Raw genomic sequence first — 20,836 nt, forward strand, 5'->3', positions numbered from 1 at the left:
TGGTATGACCCAGATAACTGAAGCAGACATTACATGCATTGGAAAAGGACCAATGTTGCATATTATTTGGTTAGAAAAACGGGGGCTATGAATCAGTGTTCTACAGGGTTTTCTTATCTACACTGGGACCGCTCGTGCATGACCAGGTCACAAAATGAGAGCACCTTTTATCTCCTTGGCCCAAAGACAGGGAGATAAAGCCCCCCTCACCCGAAGCCCTCGCTGTCCAGCCACATGGAGCCCTGTGGGTATGCTTGGTGCTACTACTGCAAGACCTTTGTACAATTCGAAAGTGGTTGTAGGACTTAAATCGCAATTGTATATCCTACGCCCAACTTATAAAAAACATATTTTAAAGCTGTATTTAGTGGGCATTTCTCGTTTTTAAGGGGGGACACTGGTCTTGAGAACCGAAAATTTGCCAAAAAAATCCAATTTTTGTATTAATTTTATTTGCCGTCTACAGCTCCCAAAAAATGTACCTGCAAAATATTATAGTTGTATCATAAGTATTCCCAAAGCTGTCGCCCTTTGAAGTCGCCTAAATGACCATTTTTGCCTATGTTTCCAAACTTTGTGCCCTGCTTTCTCAGAACCAATTTTTTTCCCACATGGTCAGCTGTCGGGTATAACATCTTGGGATGTGCTGGTTTGATTTGTATCATTTTTGCTGCATTCGAAAGATTATGAACTGAACAGTGCAATAAAACCACAATAGTATAGAATTTCTTTTTGCTGGCACAAGGATTTATGCAGTTAGTTTTACGAAAACATTAAAAATTGATGACCTGACATTTCTGAAGTTTACAGCATTTGCAGTAACAAGGCTAAAATTAATGCTGTGGTATAGTTGCACTACCTGGCCCTTCTAGAGCACAAAGGGACAAAAGCCATTTGAGTATTTCTTAGGTAGATAATGAAAATATTGCCCAAAACGGAGTGGCATAACATGTTGCACAATTCTAAACTTACACCTCAGAGATGAAAACTGCCTGCATATTTGTGCTCAGCATGTTAAAATACACTCAATGTGCAAATCTCAAGCACATAGGTTAAAAAACAACAAAAATGTCCTCAAGACCAGTGTCCCCCCTAAAAGGAAGGCAGAACTCCATGCATCCAAATTCACTAAATAAATTTTTTGAACTACAAAACACACTCCAGAAAAATTTGAAGTTTCCAAATGGTGCCGTTCAACTCAAAGTGAAGTCAAATACAGTCGAGTCCATTTATAACGATACCATTTATAACAATATATCAGCTATAATAATAAACAACTATGGTGCCATCCACTTTCGTATGCATTCTATGGTAAAATAAACTGCTTATTTTATGGTAACACAAACCGGATATAACAACTGAATCCGGTTACAGCATGCACCGAAAATTCGAGCTGCCGCTGGCTCACCGCGCCGTTGGCATGTGCCATGAGCCGCGATGCACCTTGCATTCCTCCCAACCCTCAGAAAATGAGGCGACTGCGCTGCTTACGAGGAAATGAGAGGAAGGGGGAGAGCAGTTTTTCTTCCAAACCCCCTCCCGGTGCTGCCACTTTGGAATTGTCCCCGCGCCCACTCACGAACTTGCGCCGCTTGCTTGCGCGTTCGCCTACGTTCGCCTGTTGTGTCACATGCACACCGCTCTGAATTTGACTGCATGCCTCTTCAATTGCCTCCGTTTTTCCATGGAAGGGACGTCAGGGCCAATGGAAGCGTCCGAGTGCCTCACTGAAGAGGCGATCGTTGCGTGGATACGTGCTGCGGATAGCGGGGACGTGACGACCCTGCTGACGTGGTTGCACAGCCTACGCAGGTAGCGTCTTCGCAGGAGGCCTAAAGCCCTTCGTCTCCGCCAAGGACCTTTCACACAGCTAGGTAAAGCACCTATACATGCTCTTGAAAAAGATGAGTGCCATCTTCGTGTGAAGAAAACAAAGCCCACCGACTAAGGCATCTTTTCTGCAATTAAGTAGTAGTATGGACTTGCTTGCATGTGAATAAAATGTTTTGATCTCTGTTTGTCTTTCTTTTGCGCAAGCCACTTGTAACACTTAGCAGTTATAACAATGGAATTCATTTGGCACTTGGACATTGTTATAAGTGGACTAGATCGTACGTACTGCCTTATTTGCTTCACTTTTGTCTATATCTGGATGATTCGAATATTCCCATACCCGTAACACCTGAAATGTCAAATGTAGAGAAGTGGTTTAATGCAGACACCGGGTAAGATAGCTCCCAGTAGGGGGGAAGGAGGTGGGGGATTTCTGGGAGGGACGTGGGTAGGTCATCAGATCAACAAAAGGATGGTGCTATCCTTGGAGGATGATTGAAGGCATGGCAGTTGGGCCTGACAAGCAGCTGTTCCTTCAATATGTTGATGACATGAAGATTCAAAGTGAAGTTTGAAATGTTTCCGAACACATAAGAGAAAGAGAGAGAGAGAGGGGAGGGGGTTGATATTGAGTTAATAAATGCCATTATGCTTCGAAAAAAAAAAAAAAAAAGTTGCAATAGAAAAAAGATTTTCAGTTCAGTGAGCACACTATACCCTAAGCAAGAATTAGTGAAGCTTCAGCGTAGGTGGTTGCCCCGAAAATTCCTTCCTTATACAAAAGACAGTCACCAGATTAAATTTTTAAATATCCTGCTGCATATACTTGTGGAATGCACATACCTATTTTTACAATAATTTGCGGTAGTTTTCAGGGTGTGCCTGTTGTGTACAGAGTTATTTTCCCGTGATCAAAGAAGAGGATAACTGTGTTCCCCCAATGTCGCTCACCATCTTTAAGCAAATAAATTTGGCTTTACGAAGCTGTACTGCTAACGCGGTGGACAACCCAAGCGAACGTAAATGAGAAAAGTGAGCAACAGGGCAGCAAGAAGGGAAGGCTGACCAACAAAGCCCAAGGTGAGGCGGCCGCCTTTGAAACGCTCCTCTTCGTAGAAGCTGGTATCAGGGGCTACGAGCTCGGTGGGAGCCGAGGCCAGCGCATCTGGCTCTTCATCATCATCATCATCCACCTCTTCCTCGACGAGCTCTTCCTCAATCTTGTTTTTCCAGGAGGACAGGTCGACTGCAGTGGGGAAAAACAAAAACGAGGCTGAACAATCTGAATGCACAAGGGAAGTCGGTGATCAAAGGCAGCCTTTTTCATCCATTCCACAGAAAGGAGGGGGAAACAGCCTTGTACGGATAACATACACAGTTTACCACCCAGAAAACCCTAAGAAAGTCACGTGCAAAGCATTATCTGGTGTCTGAACAAAATTTGCAGCAGCAAAGTAACAGAAATGACTGAAGATTCTACATGCTTTAGTAACATTGCATTGTCAACAAAAGAACCTGCCACTGAAATTCATATTAGCTGCGTGTAGCCAGAAACATCTCATCAGATTTCCATTTTGCACCAAAGCGGGTACGTGCCTGTTTAACGTCCCTATTGGCTGTGAACGGAGAATGCGCCTGCACAACGTCCCCTTTGGGTATGCCACGGCCCGACGTTAGCCCTAACGTAAAGGCAAGTGGCAACACTAACACTGAACTAAAGGTTGATCTCAAGGACGAATCAGCTGCGTTATGGGGAAACACTAAATTGCAGTGTGAAACCAAAAAGTGAACTGATAGGAATGAGACTAACAGAAATTAGAAGCGATAGTTTATTTATTTATTTATTTATTCATTTACCCTAAAGGCCCTTACGGGCGTTACATAGGGGTCGCAATGAAAAAAAGAACACATTGCAACAGTAAAAACAGCAACACCCAAAAAAAAATGCGAATACAAATACATTCATGTCGAAATGCATAGTTTCAAAAAAGGGGTACACAAAAGGCGCACAACAGTTATCCAATCCCTAAAATGCGAGGGTTAAAAAATGACCCAGGTTCAAAATAATACAAACATCGAACATTGAACCAATCTAAGAGGTTCAAAAATGACACAAACACTGAAAAATGATTTATACATTGAGGAATAACTGCAACTCTTTGATAAATGAGTTGTGATTACTGAGGGTGACGATGTTACCTGGGAGCTGATTCCAGTGACGAATAGCAAGTAAGAGTGGCGAAAAGAAAAATAGGTTGGTACGCGCGAATATTGGTTGAACTTTGAATGCATGATCTAAACGGGAAAAAACGCGACCAGCGGGTCTTATGTGCGAGGCAGCGAAAGAAGACTGGCTGTGGTATAGCCTATGAAAAACCGATAAAAGACTATAAAGCCGGCGTTGTTGTAGAGGTGGTAAGTTCAGGGATTGTTTCATATCTGTTATACTTGATGTTCGTGAGTAGTTCCTGAGAATGAATCGGGCAGCTTTATTTTGGAGTGCCTCAAGTTTATTTACGAGATACGACTGATGGGGGTTCCAGATTAGCGCTGCATATTCAATCTTTGATCGAACAAGTGTTTGGTAGGCCAGAAGCTTTGTGGATGTGTTAGCTGAATGCAGATTTCGCCTAATGAATCCGAGTGATTTAGAAGCTTTGCTGGTTATTGTATCGATATGGTGATTCCAGGTTAGATCAGACGTTATGTGGACCCCCAAGTATTTTACCATAGTTACGGTTTGTACAGGCATACTATTGAGAAAATAGTGACGGGGCTCAGACGCGCTAGTTTTGGTAAATGTTATGGCGTTAGTTTTAGCACATTTACTTCCATCTGCCAATCCCTACACCATTTCGTCAGTTGATTAAGGTCTGCTTGCAAGGATAAGAAATCTTGGGGGTTTTTAATTTGCTTATAAATGACGCAGTCATCCGCAAATAATCTGATAGTAGAAGAGATATTAGTGTTAGTGTCATTGATATATATTAAAAATAAGATAGGACCCAAGACTGAGCCCTGTGGAACACCGGAAGTTACTTGAGCTAAAGAGGAGGAATGATCATTAATGGTTACTGACTGAAACCGATGGGTTAGGAAGTTCTTAATCCACCTGTTAATCTTAGGGTTAATATTAAGAGCAGAAAGTTTTTCCATTAGACGGATGTGAGGGACTTTGTCGAAGGCCTTGGCGAAATCTATGAATATAGCATCTATTTGTGAGGACGAATGTACTGCATTATGGAGATCAGTCATTAATTCGAATAACTGAGTTTCACAAGAACGGCCTCTCAAAAAACCATGTTGATTTGAAAAAAAGAAGCTCTCTTTTGTTAGGTAGCTCATTACGGCAGATGATATTATGTGTTCTAGAAGTTTGCAAACTATGCTGGTTAAGGAAATCGGTCTGTAGTTAAGAGGCACAGATGGGTCGCCTGACTTGAAGATGGGGATAACACGGGCAATTCTCCAAGCAAACGGTACGCATCCTGTGTCTATCGATTGCTGAAATAAAGCAGCTAAGATCGGGGATATGACCACTTTAGTCATTTTTAGTAGTTTGGTGCATATTTCATCGGGGCCTGGTGCAGAGTTGGTCGGGAGTCTATCAATGGCTGCAGCAATACCCTCCTGAGTGATGAGCAAGTCATCCATTGCTGAATCTAATGACTGTAAAGTAAGAGTGGCTGGTAATGGGCTTTCATTTGTAAACACAGAACAAAAAACAGAATTGAATTCCTCTGCAGCCTCTGATGAGGAAAGGTCTGTACCATTTTTAGACAATGATATGAATGGAGGGAACGAATTATTTTGAACGGCAGCGTAATATACAAAGACAAGAGGGCAGAGAAGACGACAGGATGACAGCGTCGTCCTGTCATCTTCTTTCCCTCTTGTCTTTCTGTATAACGCTCCCGTTCAAGATGCTTACCAGTTCCAACTCTTCAAAATGTCGATTCTTTTAGAGAATTATTCTGAGTTAACTATAATTACGCGTCTAAACGAACATTTAAAGACCCAAGGTTCCCACCTTAAAATATTGTGCCTAACAAAACAGAACAGCCACCAAATACACTCCAAATATATTAATTACAGCAATTGAAGTAAACAAATATGACATCCCATCATGTGTCATATTGTGCTTACATTTTGCATGAGAATTTTGCAAGTTCCTGATAAGCACAATTACTTCAGGTATGAAATGGTTTAATGTATCGATTTTGTCGCTTCAAGAGCTCGAAGGTAACCTGATAGCTAATGTTGGCCAGATATAATGTAGTCCAGATAACATTTAATGTTTATCAAATTTACAATTTTTTGTCTTTAAAAAAATTTCAGATCTCGCTCAAAATTTCACACAAAATTTTCTCAGCTTTTTTACTTTTCCCCCCTTTAAATGTCCACACCGCACACCAAAAACCACACAAAGGGACACTAAAGTTACTCATGTACAAGTCAGTAATTTGTCCAGTTCTTGAATATGCCTCGATCATTTGGTATGCATATAAGAATGGTTAAATTAATTAAACTAAATCTGTGCAATCCATATTCTTTGTCACTGCAACAATTGAGACTTGTCACCCGCATCTGCTCTACCCACTCTTTAAACTTCATTCCAAGCTTCATACGAGCAGACGGAACTATGTGTGCAATAATCTAAGATGGTGGTTGCAATAACCTATCCCAAGTATGGTCACCAAAAATTAGGCTGGCATGCCATCCAATCCAGTTTTTTCATACAACAATGTGTCGCGGTAGGAATGACAGCCATTGGGTGAATAGCACACTGGTCGACTGCAGCGCTCTTTTTTTTGTATCAGCCATGCTTGGCATTGTGAGACTTTTTTTCATTTTCTTACTTTTCATGACTGAAAATGTCTTTTTCGAAATTGAAGTGGAAAGTAGTCCTCACTGGGACAAGCAGTGGCATTTAAACTGCTACTTACACACTAAAATGCCTAGAAGCACTTATTGAGGCTTGAAAAAGTAAGAAAAAATACAGAAAAAATGTCGCAATGCCAAACATGGCAAATACAAAAAGAGATCGCTGCAGTCAACCGGTGTGCTGTTCACCCTGTGATAGCTTTAATCAAAGAAAGGACCCCGTCTAGGGGCTCGAATGGCTGACCAGGTAAATTTCCAAGGACCATATCCTAAATATAGGGTTGGTAAAGGTAAAACCCGATCTAAAATAGTCACCGAGCACTGCGCAATATTTCGTTATATCAAGAACTTCGCAAAATCTTCACTGTCATTTTACAAGCAGTTGATTCCATAAATTTGATCTCTAAAGGGAGGCGCATCCCAGCAGCTACCATGACATTATACCTAATTGCGGCGGCCGCAGCGCTCGACTGCCGATAATTCAGCAATGCACTAAAAGTTCGCAGTGAAAATAATAAGCCAGCCGGGGCTTGGCCTGAAGTCGTTGTACCCAGCACATGCGTGAAACACAGTGCTTTTTGGGAACGCTCCTGGCTTCATATTGGACCCCGTAAACAGGGCTCCCTCCTACTTCTCGTGCGGGGTGGTCTTGAGGTTTATTGTCTCCGATGCAATTCTAGACAAAGTGGCATGGATGATAGCGTTCTTTCCTGTCAAGATTGTTGGTCTGTGGCCATGGGACTGCTGAGTTTATCTCGTAGAACTCCGTAAAAACGAAACCAGGTGCCTTGTTTTTTTTTCCTGACGTGGCGCAATAACCTTCACGGCGTTTTGTGGAAACACATAAGAAATCGCTCTTTTTTTAAATGTGTTGGTTTCTCGAAATGCTTTGTTAAATTGGGACTAGCGCTAAATCTACTCGTCAGTTCAAGGTCGTACGATCATTGAGCCGTATAGGCACCTGCGGGGGAATCCAAATTAGTTCGTTAGATCGGGAAATTCGTAAGATCAGGTTTCGTTAGATTGAGGTTTGACTGTAAAAATTTTGCGATACAGACACAGTCGATACACTTTCCTGCCAAGAGAAGGAAAGGGTAAGGACAGCGTTAACCTCGCTAAATGCTTATGATGCAATGATAATAGCAAAGAATCAACTGAGATTCACAATTTTCCACATTCTCTAAGGCTGCAATGAGTGGTTATAGGCCAGTAGCAGTAAAAATACAAGGTTCATGGTGCTATTAGGCCAAATTTCCCTTTCCGCTTCTTAGCTCTCAATAGCTAGGGTATGACAGAGAATACAAAGGAGCGAATGGCATCGCATTCCAGCCAGTCAGTTATTTCAGCAGCCATCCTACTTCAGTTAAGGTATCTGAAGCCAGAACCATTGCCAGTTAATGCAGTGGTTCACAAATGCAGGTATGTCAGCAGCAATTCGTGGACAGGTGGAATACAATGTGAAAGGGGAACACAGCAAGAAATAACAGCGCAGTTAGAGAAGCTAGTGAAGGCTGGATAAGATAGCCAGGGAGTCAATGTTCCACTAGAGAAAAGAAAAAGAAGGCCAAATGAACCCTTCCCAAACACTTGATGCGCCATTTACCGACAACGTTGGCCCAAACAGCGAACAACTGCAAATGGCCATGTGTGCACTGCTTGCTTCAAGATCCACGAGAAAAAGAAATTTTTTCATTGCGACACAAATAAAAATAATATCGAGAGTGGTAGAAAAAAAGAAATGTAAAGACATTTTTGCTCGAGCAACCAGGTATTACTGAATATATAACTCGCTAATAAGTTTTGGCAACACACATTAAATGAGACCACAGGCATTTTCTATTTGGAAAAAGAATATCCGGCATGAGGCAAAAGGCCAGAGCCAGACAACGAAGTGGCTTGCAATGTTAGCACGCGTGCCCTGTTGGTAGAAGACACTTTGGACAATGCGGCATCCTGGAAGGACACAGTGATGACCAAGGAAGGGGTGCCCCCTACCTTTATCCCCGACCATTTCCTGGCAGGCTAGGAGGAGCCCCCGGCATGCTTCGGAAGCCATGCGTAGGCGACCCTGGCGCTTTCCTGCGCAGAGAGCACGACTCCCGTTACCACCACAGCTGGTTACTGTGGCACCGGGTTCCACGCTGCTCCCTTCGCCTGCATCACGCTGCAAGCGCACAGATGGGCCAGCACCCACCTCGCTTCCCCTTGGCCGTCATGCCCGCGTACGAGGCAAAGGGAAGCACCACCAGGCCGGGGTAACGGTCTCGGAAGAAATGGATCCAGGCCGCCGTGAGTGCGTCTGGCACCAGGTCAATCTTGTTGAGGACCAGCACAAGCCGTTTCCCCAGCTCCTTGGTGACGTGGGTGTACAGCGCCGGAGGGAAGTGCACCACCTGCGCGCAGGGAGACGGTGCCCCGTCACGGAGGGGCTGCTGCTCCACCAAAGAAGCACCCTTGACACACATTCTCTGCCCTTATTGCTGACACGTAGTAAACAGCCGAGCTCTCGTTTATCCTGACATGGTCAATCGAGTCGAAAGTGTTTTGCTATAAGTGAAAATTTTCGTAACTTGATTTGGCAATTGGTTCTTGCTCCCATTGCTTATGTATACTAATTGCGTCCTTAAAGGAGCCATGAAGAGAAAACACAAGTTTGGTTCATTCAAAAGATTGTCTCGTTAGAATCATACTGACACCACTTTTAACGTAAACTTCGCTCAAATAAGCTACATAATTAGGAAAAACGGGAATGGTCATGCGACCCACCAGCTCATTTCCCGCAACAGAACCTATGATGTCACATGAGCTAAGCTCTGCGATTGGCGGAGGCTGGCAGAAGCAGACGCAAATTAGGTAGAGCTTACAAACTAGACGAACGAGCGATTTGTGCTTACATTTAGGGCACATTCTTTACAAAGCAATAAGAATGATGGGACAAACAGTGGAAATTACGAAAGCACATGTAAACATAGAAGTACTGATGCGTTCTGCTGTTTGTACTGCGCACAGCATGCTTGGTTTCGCTGCACAGCACTACGGGGCTTGGGGTTGTCTCAGACGACACTGGCCGATTGACGCAAGCAACGGTGTCTTACGTGACCCCATTTGTCGAGCGAGCACTGTTTCAGGGAACGAATATTTTCTCCCAGAACAAAAACAAGCCAGGTTTAAATGCGGGCAAAAACAAACCAAACGCTTGCCACGGTATGGTGGCGCCATCTAGGTTACGGAACGTAAAGAAACGCGGGAACAAACCAACACCGCTGTACAGGGTGGAGACAACCTTTGAACGGTCCCGTGCCGCCGCAATTGGGCCAACGGGCTCAACGCGTTATTCTTTTCGTTTCCCACGAGACCTAGCAACGCGAAACAGACAATATGATTCAAACTTCTTCAGTAAACCGCGTTGCGGCGATAATTTTAGCGCAGTTTTGACAAATGACTTGCTTCGGCGGCGAGCGAACAACCGAAAATGGCGGCGCCAGCGTATACGTGTCTCTACCCTGTACGGCGGATGCGTGAATGAAGGTACTCTAGGCTGCAGAGCGGTCGGTTCCTGTGATGTCACTTGGGACCACGAAAACGCACGATTGAACGGGAAAATCAAAATTTTAACCTGAATTGTTTAATTTCTCAGTGAATAAAGCACCGTTTGTATCCGGACAAGCGCTGGGGGCACTATAAAACACGAAATCTTTCGAATAAAACCAACTTGCATTTTCTCTTCATGGCTCCTTTAAAGGAGCCATGAAGAGAAAATACAACTTCGTTTAATTTGAAAGAACTAGGATTCAGTATCTTACTCAGCTCCATTACAGCCACAAAAGATGTTTTTTAACGAAAAAAAAAAGCAAGAAGAATTTAAAAACTTTCAAATTTTGCGCCACAGTGACGTGTTATGAGCAAGAATGACGTCATACGGGCCAACAATAAAACATAATTTTCAGTGCGTTAACTGCACGTTAGCATTCAAGTGATGCGGTCAAATGGAACTAGAGGCCCCACTACTGACGTCCAGTCATGTGTCGTCGCGACAGGTCAATTAGGCGGCAGCCAATCGCACAAACAAGGTTCCGCGACGTCATAGAAAAGTTGCGGGAAATTGGCTAGGGTGTCGCGACTGCTTCACACGTTTTCTCTAATATCTCCGTTATTTGTTCGAAGATTGCGATGATATTGGTATCATTGTTATCGGGACTAAGCCGTCTTTTTAATAAACCCAACTTGTATTTTATCTTCATGGCTCCTTTAAATGAGGGAGTTTGAAAAAGAACCAGCTACTGGTGCAACTTTTCATCTCTCCAGAAGCTAACAAGCTACACCAGCACAATTCAATATACGGAAATTATATTTTTTCTAATAGAAACACCGTCACTTGGCTGCACAAAATAAGCTGTTCACGTGCTGTACATAATTATTTTCGTCCCCAATTGTTCCTCGATGACATGGTCCACATCTATCCCAGACAAAGACCCCAAGCACAGTAGCTTTTCCTTTGCCTCCCTAAAACATTTCAGATGCTCGAAACCATTGCATGCCTCATGTGCAATCAGATTAGTGAGTTAGTTGTGGACTCGCGACGATTCCACTCGGTGTGCAAGTGTGCACGCCCTCATGCATTGCACAAGCGGGGCAGTACCAGGCTGCGACTTGCATAGCGGTGGCCTCAAATGTCTGCACCAGTGGTGGGAACAGAAAGACAGGATGCCCCCAAGAGAACACGCCACACCTGCACGCCCAGAGACAAGAGGCCGCGCCGGGCAGTGAATGCTAAGACAGCAGAGTAGTACACACACTGGTGGGAAATGCCCCATGCCTCAAAGAATTTTCGGCTTCAAGAAATATTTCAATACGCATTTTGCCGCACATAAGGAGGCAAGATGTGGCTGTAGAAGTAACTTAAAGCAGTTTACTGTGTGCAGGAAGCTGCAGCTTGAAGTAAAAGCACAGCATCCTCAGCATATATGGACATGCCTGTGTGCATGCATGCGTATGTGTGTGTGTGCATGTGCATGGAACAAGCATACCAGCAAAACTGAGAAATGTAGCCTTTACGTTACTTTTTATTGTTTTATCTGAACACAACCTAAAGGCTCATGTTAATAGCAAGCAATGTACAAATTACGAGCGATCTGACTGCTAGAGAGCAATATCTCAAAACTATGCTTGCCACCCTCACCGTTCTCACTTCTTCCCCCGCGACTGCGGGAGAGGTGGCTATTGCTCTTGTTTTAACATTCCAGCCTTCCCCTCCGATTACAATCTCTGATTCAAAGACAGCCATTACAAATTTTGCCCAGGGCACTCAAAATCCTTCAAGATCTCCTGACTCCTCCACTGAGGTGGTGTGGACCCCAGCCCACACGGGTGTGAGAAGAAACAAGGCAGCACACAGAGCTGCTCGAGAGCTCACCTTCCGAGTGGGTCTTAGCCTTGATCCCTTCTCTGGAGCCCTGTCAGCTCGAGATTGGCTCCTTTCCTTTCATGAGATTATGGGCCATATTCTGACTCCCCCCTCCACTCCATTTGCTCCCTCCACTAAGCTGAGGGGAGGATTCCGCAATGCTAATGCATGGGCAAATCGATTTCAAAAATCCCCTCCACTGCAGGCTCGAGTGGAGAAAGGGCTCAGAATACCAGGGTACGCTCATTACCGCTTCGCCTGCCGTCCCCTGCACACCTGGCACTCTCTCACGCCGAAGAACGCTTATGCCGCTTAGTGCAGACGTACGCCCTTTCCTTGCCTCTCCCGCCTGAACCGCATGTACCCCACTCTGTACTCCTCACTCCACTGCCCCGCTTGTGGGGCGGTCCAAACCATGGACTACCTTCTCTGGCAATGCCCCCACAACCCATTCCTTCCACATCGGGACGGTGAGCACTGGGAGAGGGCGCTGGGCAGTTTGGATTCGGCGGTGCAAGAAGCCATCATCACTCGAGCTGCCAAAGTCACCAGGGACCTTCCTCCCTTGGTCACCACCCCTACCTTGAATTAGCCCTTGGGGCAACAAAAGTTTTGTCTCTATCTCTTATGGGGGTTTAGTGTGCCAAAGCTACCCTTGGGCTATGAGGTGCACCCACCACGGTGGCGCAGTGACTAAGGCGTTGTGCTGCTGAGCCCAAGCATGCGGGTTTGATCCAGGCCACAGAGGCTGCTTTTCAGATGGAAGTGAAAAGCAAAAATTCCCATGTGTCGTGATTTCAGTGCACATTAAAGATCCCAAGCTGGTCAATATCAATCCAGAGCCCTCCTAACTAACCTACAGCACAGATGTAGTTTAGTTGCGTTACCCCTCCCAACAGATTTTTTTTTTTGGCTATGACTTGCACCACAGTGGACGACTACGGATTAGTTTAGACCACCTGGGAATCTTTAACGTGCGTCGAAATCTCGACACGTAAGCGATTTAGTTTTTCACCGCCATCAGAAAAATGACTGCCTGCCGGGATTGAACCCTTATCCTTGGGTTCAGCAGCACAAAGCCTTAGCCCCTGATCCACCATGGTGGGTAAGAGGGAGAGGAGAGATGGGGTGAGCTAAAGGAAAGATGTGCGCAGGCAGGGTGTGCTAGAAAGGTCAGAGAGGAAGATGAGAATTGGCTGTGCCCATTGTTTCGCTCACTTGACTCCACACCAGTCCACCACGGCCTCTGCCAACTGCCAACAGCCATTTAAGCAGGCACAGGCTCTATCAGTCTCAAACAAGCCCACATAAAGAACTGCATGCTATAAAGAAATCCAAATAACACTCATGCTGAACTGCTACAGCGGCACGTCTAACAGGAACACAATATTTGAGAATGAACAGAATGTTTCTGGAGCCCTTTGTTTTATAATAGCCCAAAAAAGCAGCCACTTTAAGTTACAGCACAGAAAGTCTGCTATCTTACTTTGATACTACATGATTACCAGGCAACAAGGAGGAAGAAAAGCCCTTACAGGATGTCGGATATCAGCAACCAGGAGTATGATCTCGGACATCTCCAGAACTCTCCACAGCTGGCGCCATGTCTCCAGGTTGAGCTCAAAATAACTCAGCTCCTTGTCAGCAAACGTGCTCTCGATTTTGTCCAAGTACTCCTGCACACGGTAGCAAGTACGCACGTGACGTTGGAGTCCTTGCAGAGTCACAAGAGGGAGGTCTTGACACATAAGAACCGGCAGCACTCACTCGAAAATAGTGTGCCTCCCTGGCCTCCAAGGCTTCTTTGCTCATAGAGCGGTTCCATGGTGGCCGCTTGGGCATGTCGAGGGCCGAACCAGGCAGGAAGAATTGCTCTGGGCTCACCTCCAGGGCTGACTACACAGGTCAGAGCACAGCACTGCTTGTGTGACAAAGCAATTGTAGGGACATTACGGGAACACAAGACACCGAGTTCAACCTGGTTTGCCTGCGATGCTGCTAAGTGCAGACCAGACATGGTGCTCTGTTACGACGACGGTGAGACACATGCCCGTGTTTACTGTGTTCCTTCTGAGCTTGCTAAAATCATGCAGTGGATGATTCTAAGCAGGATGTAACAAGTGCACCAAGGTAGCTTTAAAGAGCCTGCCAAGTCCCCAGCATATACCCTAAAGCTTAAAATTTTCGCCTTATTTTGATATTTCCTTAACAATTTCAGCAATAATGCCTTTTCCAAACTGATAAGAACACAGAATATGGCAACAGGTGATGAGTGTACTCACACACATGCAAACACACGTATCATGAATCCCCCTGCCCACAAACAAGAAAGGTGCATTATACACCACTGACCTTCCCAAGTGCAGTGCCCCTTCTCGTTCAGCCGGTCAACACATCACTGCCCCTCATAAGGATCCCACTCATCCCCCAGTCAGTGAGGATGGCGACGCTGAAAATTCCCCCTTCTTTGGAGCCAGGCATGCGTGATATTCAAAGATATATTCAACTTGTGAAAACATACAGAAAGGGCTATTGACAAACTGCAACGCTGCACGTAGCATCTGGCACCATCCCAAGGTCATGCAAGGAGCTGCCAGAAACAAAATTTATGGGTGTTACCCAGGAACCTACTTGGGGCAATGGACAGTAGCATAGGGCTTGGCTTGAGCAAGTGTACATGAGAAAACGTCTGTCCCAGGCAAAACAGACAATAATCAAAGCAATTAAAAGTCCAAATCACTTTGAAATTCCTCAAACTAAGAACCAGTTGTGTCTGTGTGTGTGTTTTTTATTATTTTCAGATGCATCTCAGCCCCCCATTCTACAAAATGACCTCTTAAAAATCAGTTAAATCCACACGATAAAGAAAAAAATTCCCTTCTTCCCCACACCCCCGACACTTTTGGCAGGTTGACAGGTTAAAAATTAGCTGACGATTACGGTACTCCTAATGGAAAATTTGAACGCAGCTGTTTAGGTGTTCTGATTTTGCAATATATACTGATGCAAGGAATTTGAGACATACATGCATGTAGTACATTAAAGACCATTCTTATTTGTATTATAATAAAGAAAACACTAGCATGCACAGTTACAAACCACTGTTTTTTGAATTATGATTAAGAAATTGCTGTGAGCAGCCCGGCTGGCACAGACAATGTGCCAACTGATCAAGTGTGGTGCGAGTGCCTAAATAATGGGAAAGTTGCGGAGCATTTGCGTAGTGTTATATGAAGGGACGCACAGGCAATCAACCAAGCATATTTTGTAGGAGCCTCTCAGCAGTCCTTTAGAAAGAAAGAATTTATGTCTGTTTTCTCCTCTCTGATATGGTAGTACTGATGAAATTCACCTCATACATCCATGCTGAAAATTTGTCATTTTATTACAGGAATGATTTAAATGGTCAATATAATGCTCTAAAAAAATGTACGAAATAGATATCCTCGACAAGAAGCAAGAATTCATTGATGAGCCGGAAAATCTCACCTCATCTAGGAAAGTGTATGGTTGCCTGGCCATTTTCTTGCGCTTCTCTAATTCCTGAGGTGACTCCCTGCGAAACTGCAGGCAGTACCGAAAAACCCTGCAACAATGCAAGAAAAAGGCACTTACATCTTACGGCACTTTTGTAGTACAAAACCTTCCCAAATGGGCACACAACTCTACCTTAAAAATGAATAAACAAATAAGTGAACTGTTACATGCATGTCTTCACACCAATTGATGATATTATGAGAGGTGTTCAGAGTGATCCCCATAAAGTAATTTGTATAACTGCCACCTATAAATGCTCTTTTTTACAAAAAAATAGATCTGTCGGGAAGGTTGCATACAAACAAACAATGCACTTCTTTTAAATGAGGCTCAAAAGGGCCTCATCAAAAGGGTTTTCGTCAAAGGGGCTATACAACTGGCATGCATAACCCAAACTGCCACCAGGCTGAGTTCTGACAAAATAATTCTTGACTATTATTTTGTTTGGGGAGCTGGATCAACACGAAACACTGCTGCTCACTGGGGGCCTTTTGTGTCACATGGACTATCTTTTCTGTGACATTGCTGTATCCTTCTGTTCATATGCCCTATATTTTTTATTTCTCAAATCCAGGTGCACATTGCTTAACACTTGCCCGTGTTGCCTTTTATTTGTAAGCTACTATGAATGTCTTGTCAGGATGCGTGCAGTGCGAGCTTACTTTTGAACTCATAGGCATGTATCTGTCATACATGCCCAAATAAACTCAATTATATTCTTTTAATGTTGAACACAGGGCAATGTGCTTTATGCACAGTATGTACCAGGAACTTCACTGACCTCACTGGTCCCAGAATCACCTCAAAACTTGCCCTTTTGCCAAGGCATCAGCGAACCACTGCTGTCGCATTTCAGCTCATTTTTTCAAAGCCACTGAACATACTTCTCAGGCAAATCCTTTTCTCGAAGGCACCTTCAAGCCTTTGCTTTGGTACTCTGCCAAAAGCTTCCTCTCATTGATGAAGATCATGTAGAGTTGCCCACTGTGTTCTGGAAACTTCCGTCAAAGATCCTTTTTAAAATCTTCTAGTGTGTGACAAGAGCTTTGTCCTTCTTGCATCCTAAGTTCCAGTCTCGCACATTACGTGGCTCTTTGTCCCATGTTTCAAAATATTTCACATTTTCAATTACTATGAAGTACACGCTCTTTCTATGAGGTACACCTCATGCAGGCCTGAGGTATTCTCCTCACCCATAAAAGTTTCAACTCAAAGCATTTCCTTATTTCACTATGCATGCACCAAAAATTATTAGCACATGGTTATTTAGCATCATTACTAAGCTATTTACTTACAACAGTGTCACTGCTTACAGCTTTCAGCAACTGGGAAACTCCTCACAGCATTTTGAAATAGTTTAATGGTGTTGTGAAAGAATAAAAAATGCACTTAAGAAAACATTTAGGGAGCTCCGACTGCAGCGCACACTTGTACTTTTACTCCCTGCAACTTTTATTACCTTCAGCTTCATACATTTTTCAAGTATACAGATAAAGTGCCATTTTAATTTTAGCTAATTCAAAATTTTAGAGAGTTACTCGGTTATTATTTAATAGGCAAAATTGTCCGGACAATGTACTGGTCCCTATGTTTTTTGAGGGCAGCACACAATAATGCAAGAGGCAACACTTCTTCCTACTGAATACATTAGCATATTTCTGTCAAAAGACATAAGATATGGATGACCTGCATGCTGTGGTTATAGAAAAAATAAAATAACCCCCCCCCCCCCCCCCCACACACACACATCAGAACAACATTTGGCACATGGAAGTCTCTAAGCACACAAGCTGTGATGAGAAACAGTAGTCAATGGATAGGCAGAACAAGTGGAAGTGAAAGGGCATCCAAAAAAGAAAGAGTAAGTATAATGCATTGCTTATTAGAGCACTGCATTGCACACACTGTTCTATGTTCCAGCTCACATGGCATATTAAGTGGCATTCAAAATTGCACTTTCCTCTATAGTTGATGCACAAACGTGGCAAAGCACTGATGGTGGTGTACGAAGCAACAATTTCACACTCAAGGTAGCGTGGGTTTTAACCACAACACTCACATGCTCTTAGTCTTCACTTTTCTGCAGCAACCATACATGCAAACTTACACAAAACCGAAATACCAACTCCGCTAAGAATAGTTCAAAAACATGTGACATATCTGAGTTCCAATGCTTTTCCTATTCTATTCCTCCAACACTCAGCAAAGGTCATTAGTGCGAAAAGCTTCAACCAGGGAGGTGAAGGCAGCGACAATAGACAGTGAAACCCAGATGATCCAGTGCCAGATGCTCCTAACAGCCTACACATTCTCCCTTGCTTAATTAAGCCAACACCACATGTACAACACTGCCTGTCAAATCCCCTGCTCCCCAATGGGAGCTGTTGGGACGCCTCATCTTTCTGGCCATGCACAATGTGGTATGCTCTGGCCTGGGCCCCACGTTATTTCATTGGCCTTTTGAAAACTGGGAGTTTCCTGCTGCCTCCAAGCAGCGGCACACTCCAGTGGGACGGTATGTGACTAGTTCAGGACAGGGGCCCAGGCAACAGGCAAGGGTGACAGGAAAGTGGTTGTTTGCCAATGCTACAGAGGCGGTGTTGTTGAAAAGACACTAAAAGCTGAATAACTTTTTGTTTTAACTGATAGATCATGCCTTTTGGAGTTCTGGGTTTTTGCTTGATGACCAATGATGCTGTGTTTGCTTAAAAAGCTAGTGTTTCTCTTTCCTGTTTTCTTTCACTTTTGGCGACATTAAAAAGCCCATCACAAAATGCAATATGCAGGCCCTGCTGGCTGCGTCCCAGCCAGTCGCTACTGCGCTGTCTGTGCTGCTACCTAGATGAACGCATATAAAATGCCCACGCCAGAGCGGTGACCAGTAAAGTTGATGGCTGGCCAGCAGCTTAGCTGATTGCATTAATTATTTGTATTTGCTAGCTGTCAAGTGTGTGTGTGTGTGTATATATATACCGATGATAGCTCTGGCGTTAATCCATACAAATGCTTTTTACTGCCCTTGGACAAGGCTATGAGATACTCAACAGAAACCAAAACTGAAACAAAGCCTACCACTGGGGAAGCGACGAAATGTATCATAATGTTTACTAACAAAGTTTGTGTCCTTTCAAAGGGGTCATAAAGACAAAATACAACTTCATTTAATTTGAAAGAACTAGCTTTCGGTAACTCACTCAACTCCTTTCCAGCCCTGAAAGATGTTTTTTAAATGAAAAAAAAAAAATTGGCGCAGCTTGCACTAGTGGTGCAAGGCTGGAGAAACAGCAGAGCTGGGGTTCGACCTAGCTTTTCCCCACACTGACAGCGGATCCCAGGAGAGAGGGAGCAGAAAGAGCAAGTCTATGTATGTTCCTTGTATGGCGAGCGGCAACCCAAGATTGTCACCCTCGACATTAGCAACGGCCAAGACGTCGCCGCCGACCGAGTCAAGCTTGCTTGCATTGCCTTCCTCCGACCCGCCCAGGGCTTTCCTATCTCAACGACCCCACCCCAGAATTCCCAAGCTCACCAACCAAAAACGTCACGTGGGCAACACAACTCCCTCTGGCTTTATGGGAAGGAGCCCTGTAGCGACCGGCATGCCACAGGCCCACTGCGCCAAAGATGACAACGACGAAGGTGTAAGCTCCTCATGAGGGGCACGCTCACGTGCGCTCAGTATTTTTTTGCTAAAGCCGCTGTACAAAGGTCATGCTGGGTGCCTCGGGCCGGGGGAGTTTTTTTTCTTGGTATTTTTTTTTTGCTAACGCCAACGGACCAAGCCCAGCTTAAACAGCTCTGCTGTTAAAAGGTGGGAAATAAAAAAAAACTTCCAAATTTCATACATGTGATATCAGCAGTGATGCAATAGAGGGAACACCGAAAACACAGTTGTAAGTGCATCAGCTGCATGTAAGCACTCAAGTGGTATGGCCATAAGGAGCTAGAGGCACAACTGCAATCGCAGTCATCGGGAACAGCCAATAGCACAAACCTGATCCTGCGACGTCATATGGACCCAGTGAAAAAGTGACATTGGGAAGTCACCACTGCTTCATCTGTTTTTCTTAATATCCAGATTATAGTTTTGAAGTTTGCGATAAAATTGGTATCATTGTTACTCGGACAAAACAGTCATATAATGAGATAAATTTGTATTATGTTAAGTTGACCCCCCTTAACAGCATATGCTCAGAAGTTGTCAGATGCACTTATTTTACACGTACAAACCCCGGCAGGCGCCTTGTAGGCGTTGTGAAATCCCCATCACCCCCCCCCTTCCCCGAGACGGCCGCCGCGAGAGCAGTCTGTCTTGATTTTACCTAACCGGCCAAACCGCTTCCGTTCACTGAGTAGCCAGAGTCACTGTTAATTATTGATAGTGACGCTGCCTAGTCAGTGAGCGGAAGCAAACCCAACGCTCTTTTCCAACGTAACCGCATCAAAATAACTACGTCAAATGTGGGCCTTGCCTAAACGAAACACAGTTAACAAAAACAGGGATTTAAGAACCGCATGCTGCGTACCGACTTGAGCGCTGCCCAGTATCTCCTTCCGCATTGATGCGTATGACATCGCCCAAGGATCGCATCTCTTGCTGCTGTACAGCGGTTTGTGCAGGTTTCGACTGTGGAGCTGCGCCGTCCTCGTGGGCTGAAATCACACGAGATACACCGTAAACACAAACAACTAGTCAAAACAAGACGCCCGGTTCATATTACCCATCTTTTTGCGTTCACGCTTTTGCTGCAACTGCATTTTTTTCTGTTTGGTGCTGAACGGAACCTTCCTTGATCCCTGCGGCATACTGGCGACCTGAGCGGTTTTCGCACCGTTGACGTCCCACTTGCTGTATGTCAGCACTTAAAGGGCAAGTAAAAGCAAAATATAAACTATCTGTTGCAAACTAAGTAAGGCGATTCAGCTATATTTGCCCTACAGAAAATAAATTAGTCGAAAAACAGCCGTTACTCGCAGCAGCTGGAACGAGTTCAATTTACGACGATATCCCAGTGTGGCGAGCCGGCCTTATTAGTAAGGCCAGTAAGGCCGTAAGGCCATGCCAGGAAACGCGCACACCCCAATGAGTAAGCCTTATTATCAAAACAAAACTACTGCAGCTCTTTAGTTTTTAAACAAAAAGTAATAATAAAAGCATACTCACAAGTAACAGTACTT

The 20,836-nt window shown here is 44.4% G+C and overlaps 1 protein-coding gene across 1 annotated transcript in view; it reads right to left on the reverse strand.

Moving 5' to 3' along the window:
• Ns4 (Nucleostemin 4) overlaps nucleotides 1-20,708 on the reverse strand; it is a 31,193-nt gene extending 10,485 nt beyond the window's left edge. The window contains exons 1-8 of the mRNA XM_077679874.1: nucleotides 20,380-20,708; nucleotides 20,185-20,311; nucleotides 15,611-15,707; nucleotides 13,889-14,017; nucleotides 13,657-13,797; nucleotides 8,912-9,110; nucleotides 8,713-8,796; nucleotides 2,900-3,079 (exon numbers count right to left, since the gene is read on the reverse strand). Coding sequence (XP_077536000.1) covers nucleotides 2,900-3,079; nucleotides 8,713-8,796; nucleotides 8,912-9,110; nucleotides 13,657-13,797; nucleotides 13,889-14,017; nucleotides 15,611-15,707; nucleotides 20,185-20,311; nucleotides 20,380-20,464 — 1,042 coding nt within the window. The 5' untranslated portion in view covers nucleotides 20,465-20,708. The remainder of the gene's footprint in view (nucleotides 1-2,899; nucleotides 3,080-8,712; nucleotides 8,797-8,911; nucleotides 9,111-13,656; nucleotides 13,798-13,888; nucleotides 14,018-15,610; nucleotides 15,708-20,184; nucleotides 20,312-20,379) is intronic.
• Between the last annotated feature and the right edge of the window lie 128 nt (nucleotides 20,709-20,836).

Source organism: Haemaphysalis longicornis, unplaced genomic scaffold (genome assembly GCF_048455015.1).
Source record: "Haemaphysalis longicornis isolate Haplotype H1 unplaced genomic scaffold, Haemaphysalis longicornis Haplotype H1 scaffold_1, whole genome shotgun sequence".
NCBI lineage: Eukaryota > Metazoa > Arthropoda > Arachnida > Ixodida > Ixodidae > Haemaphysalis > Haemaphysalis longicornis.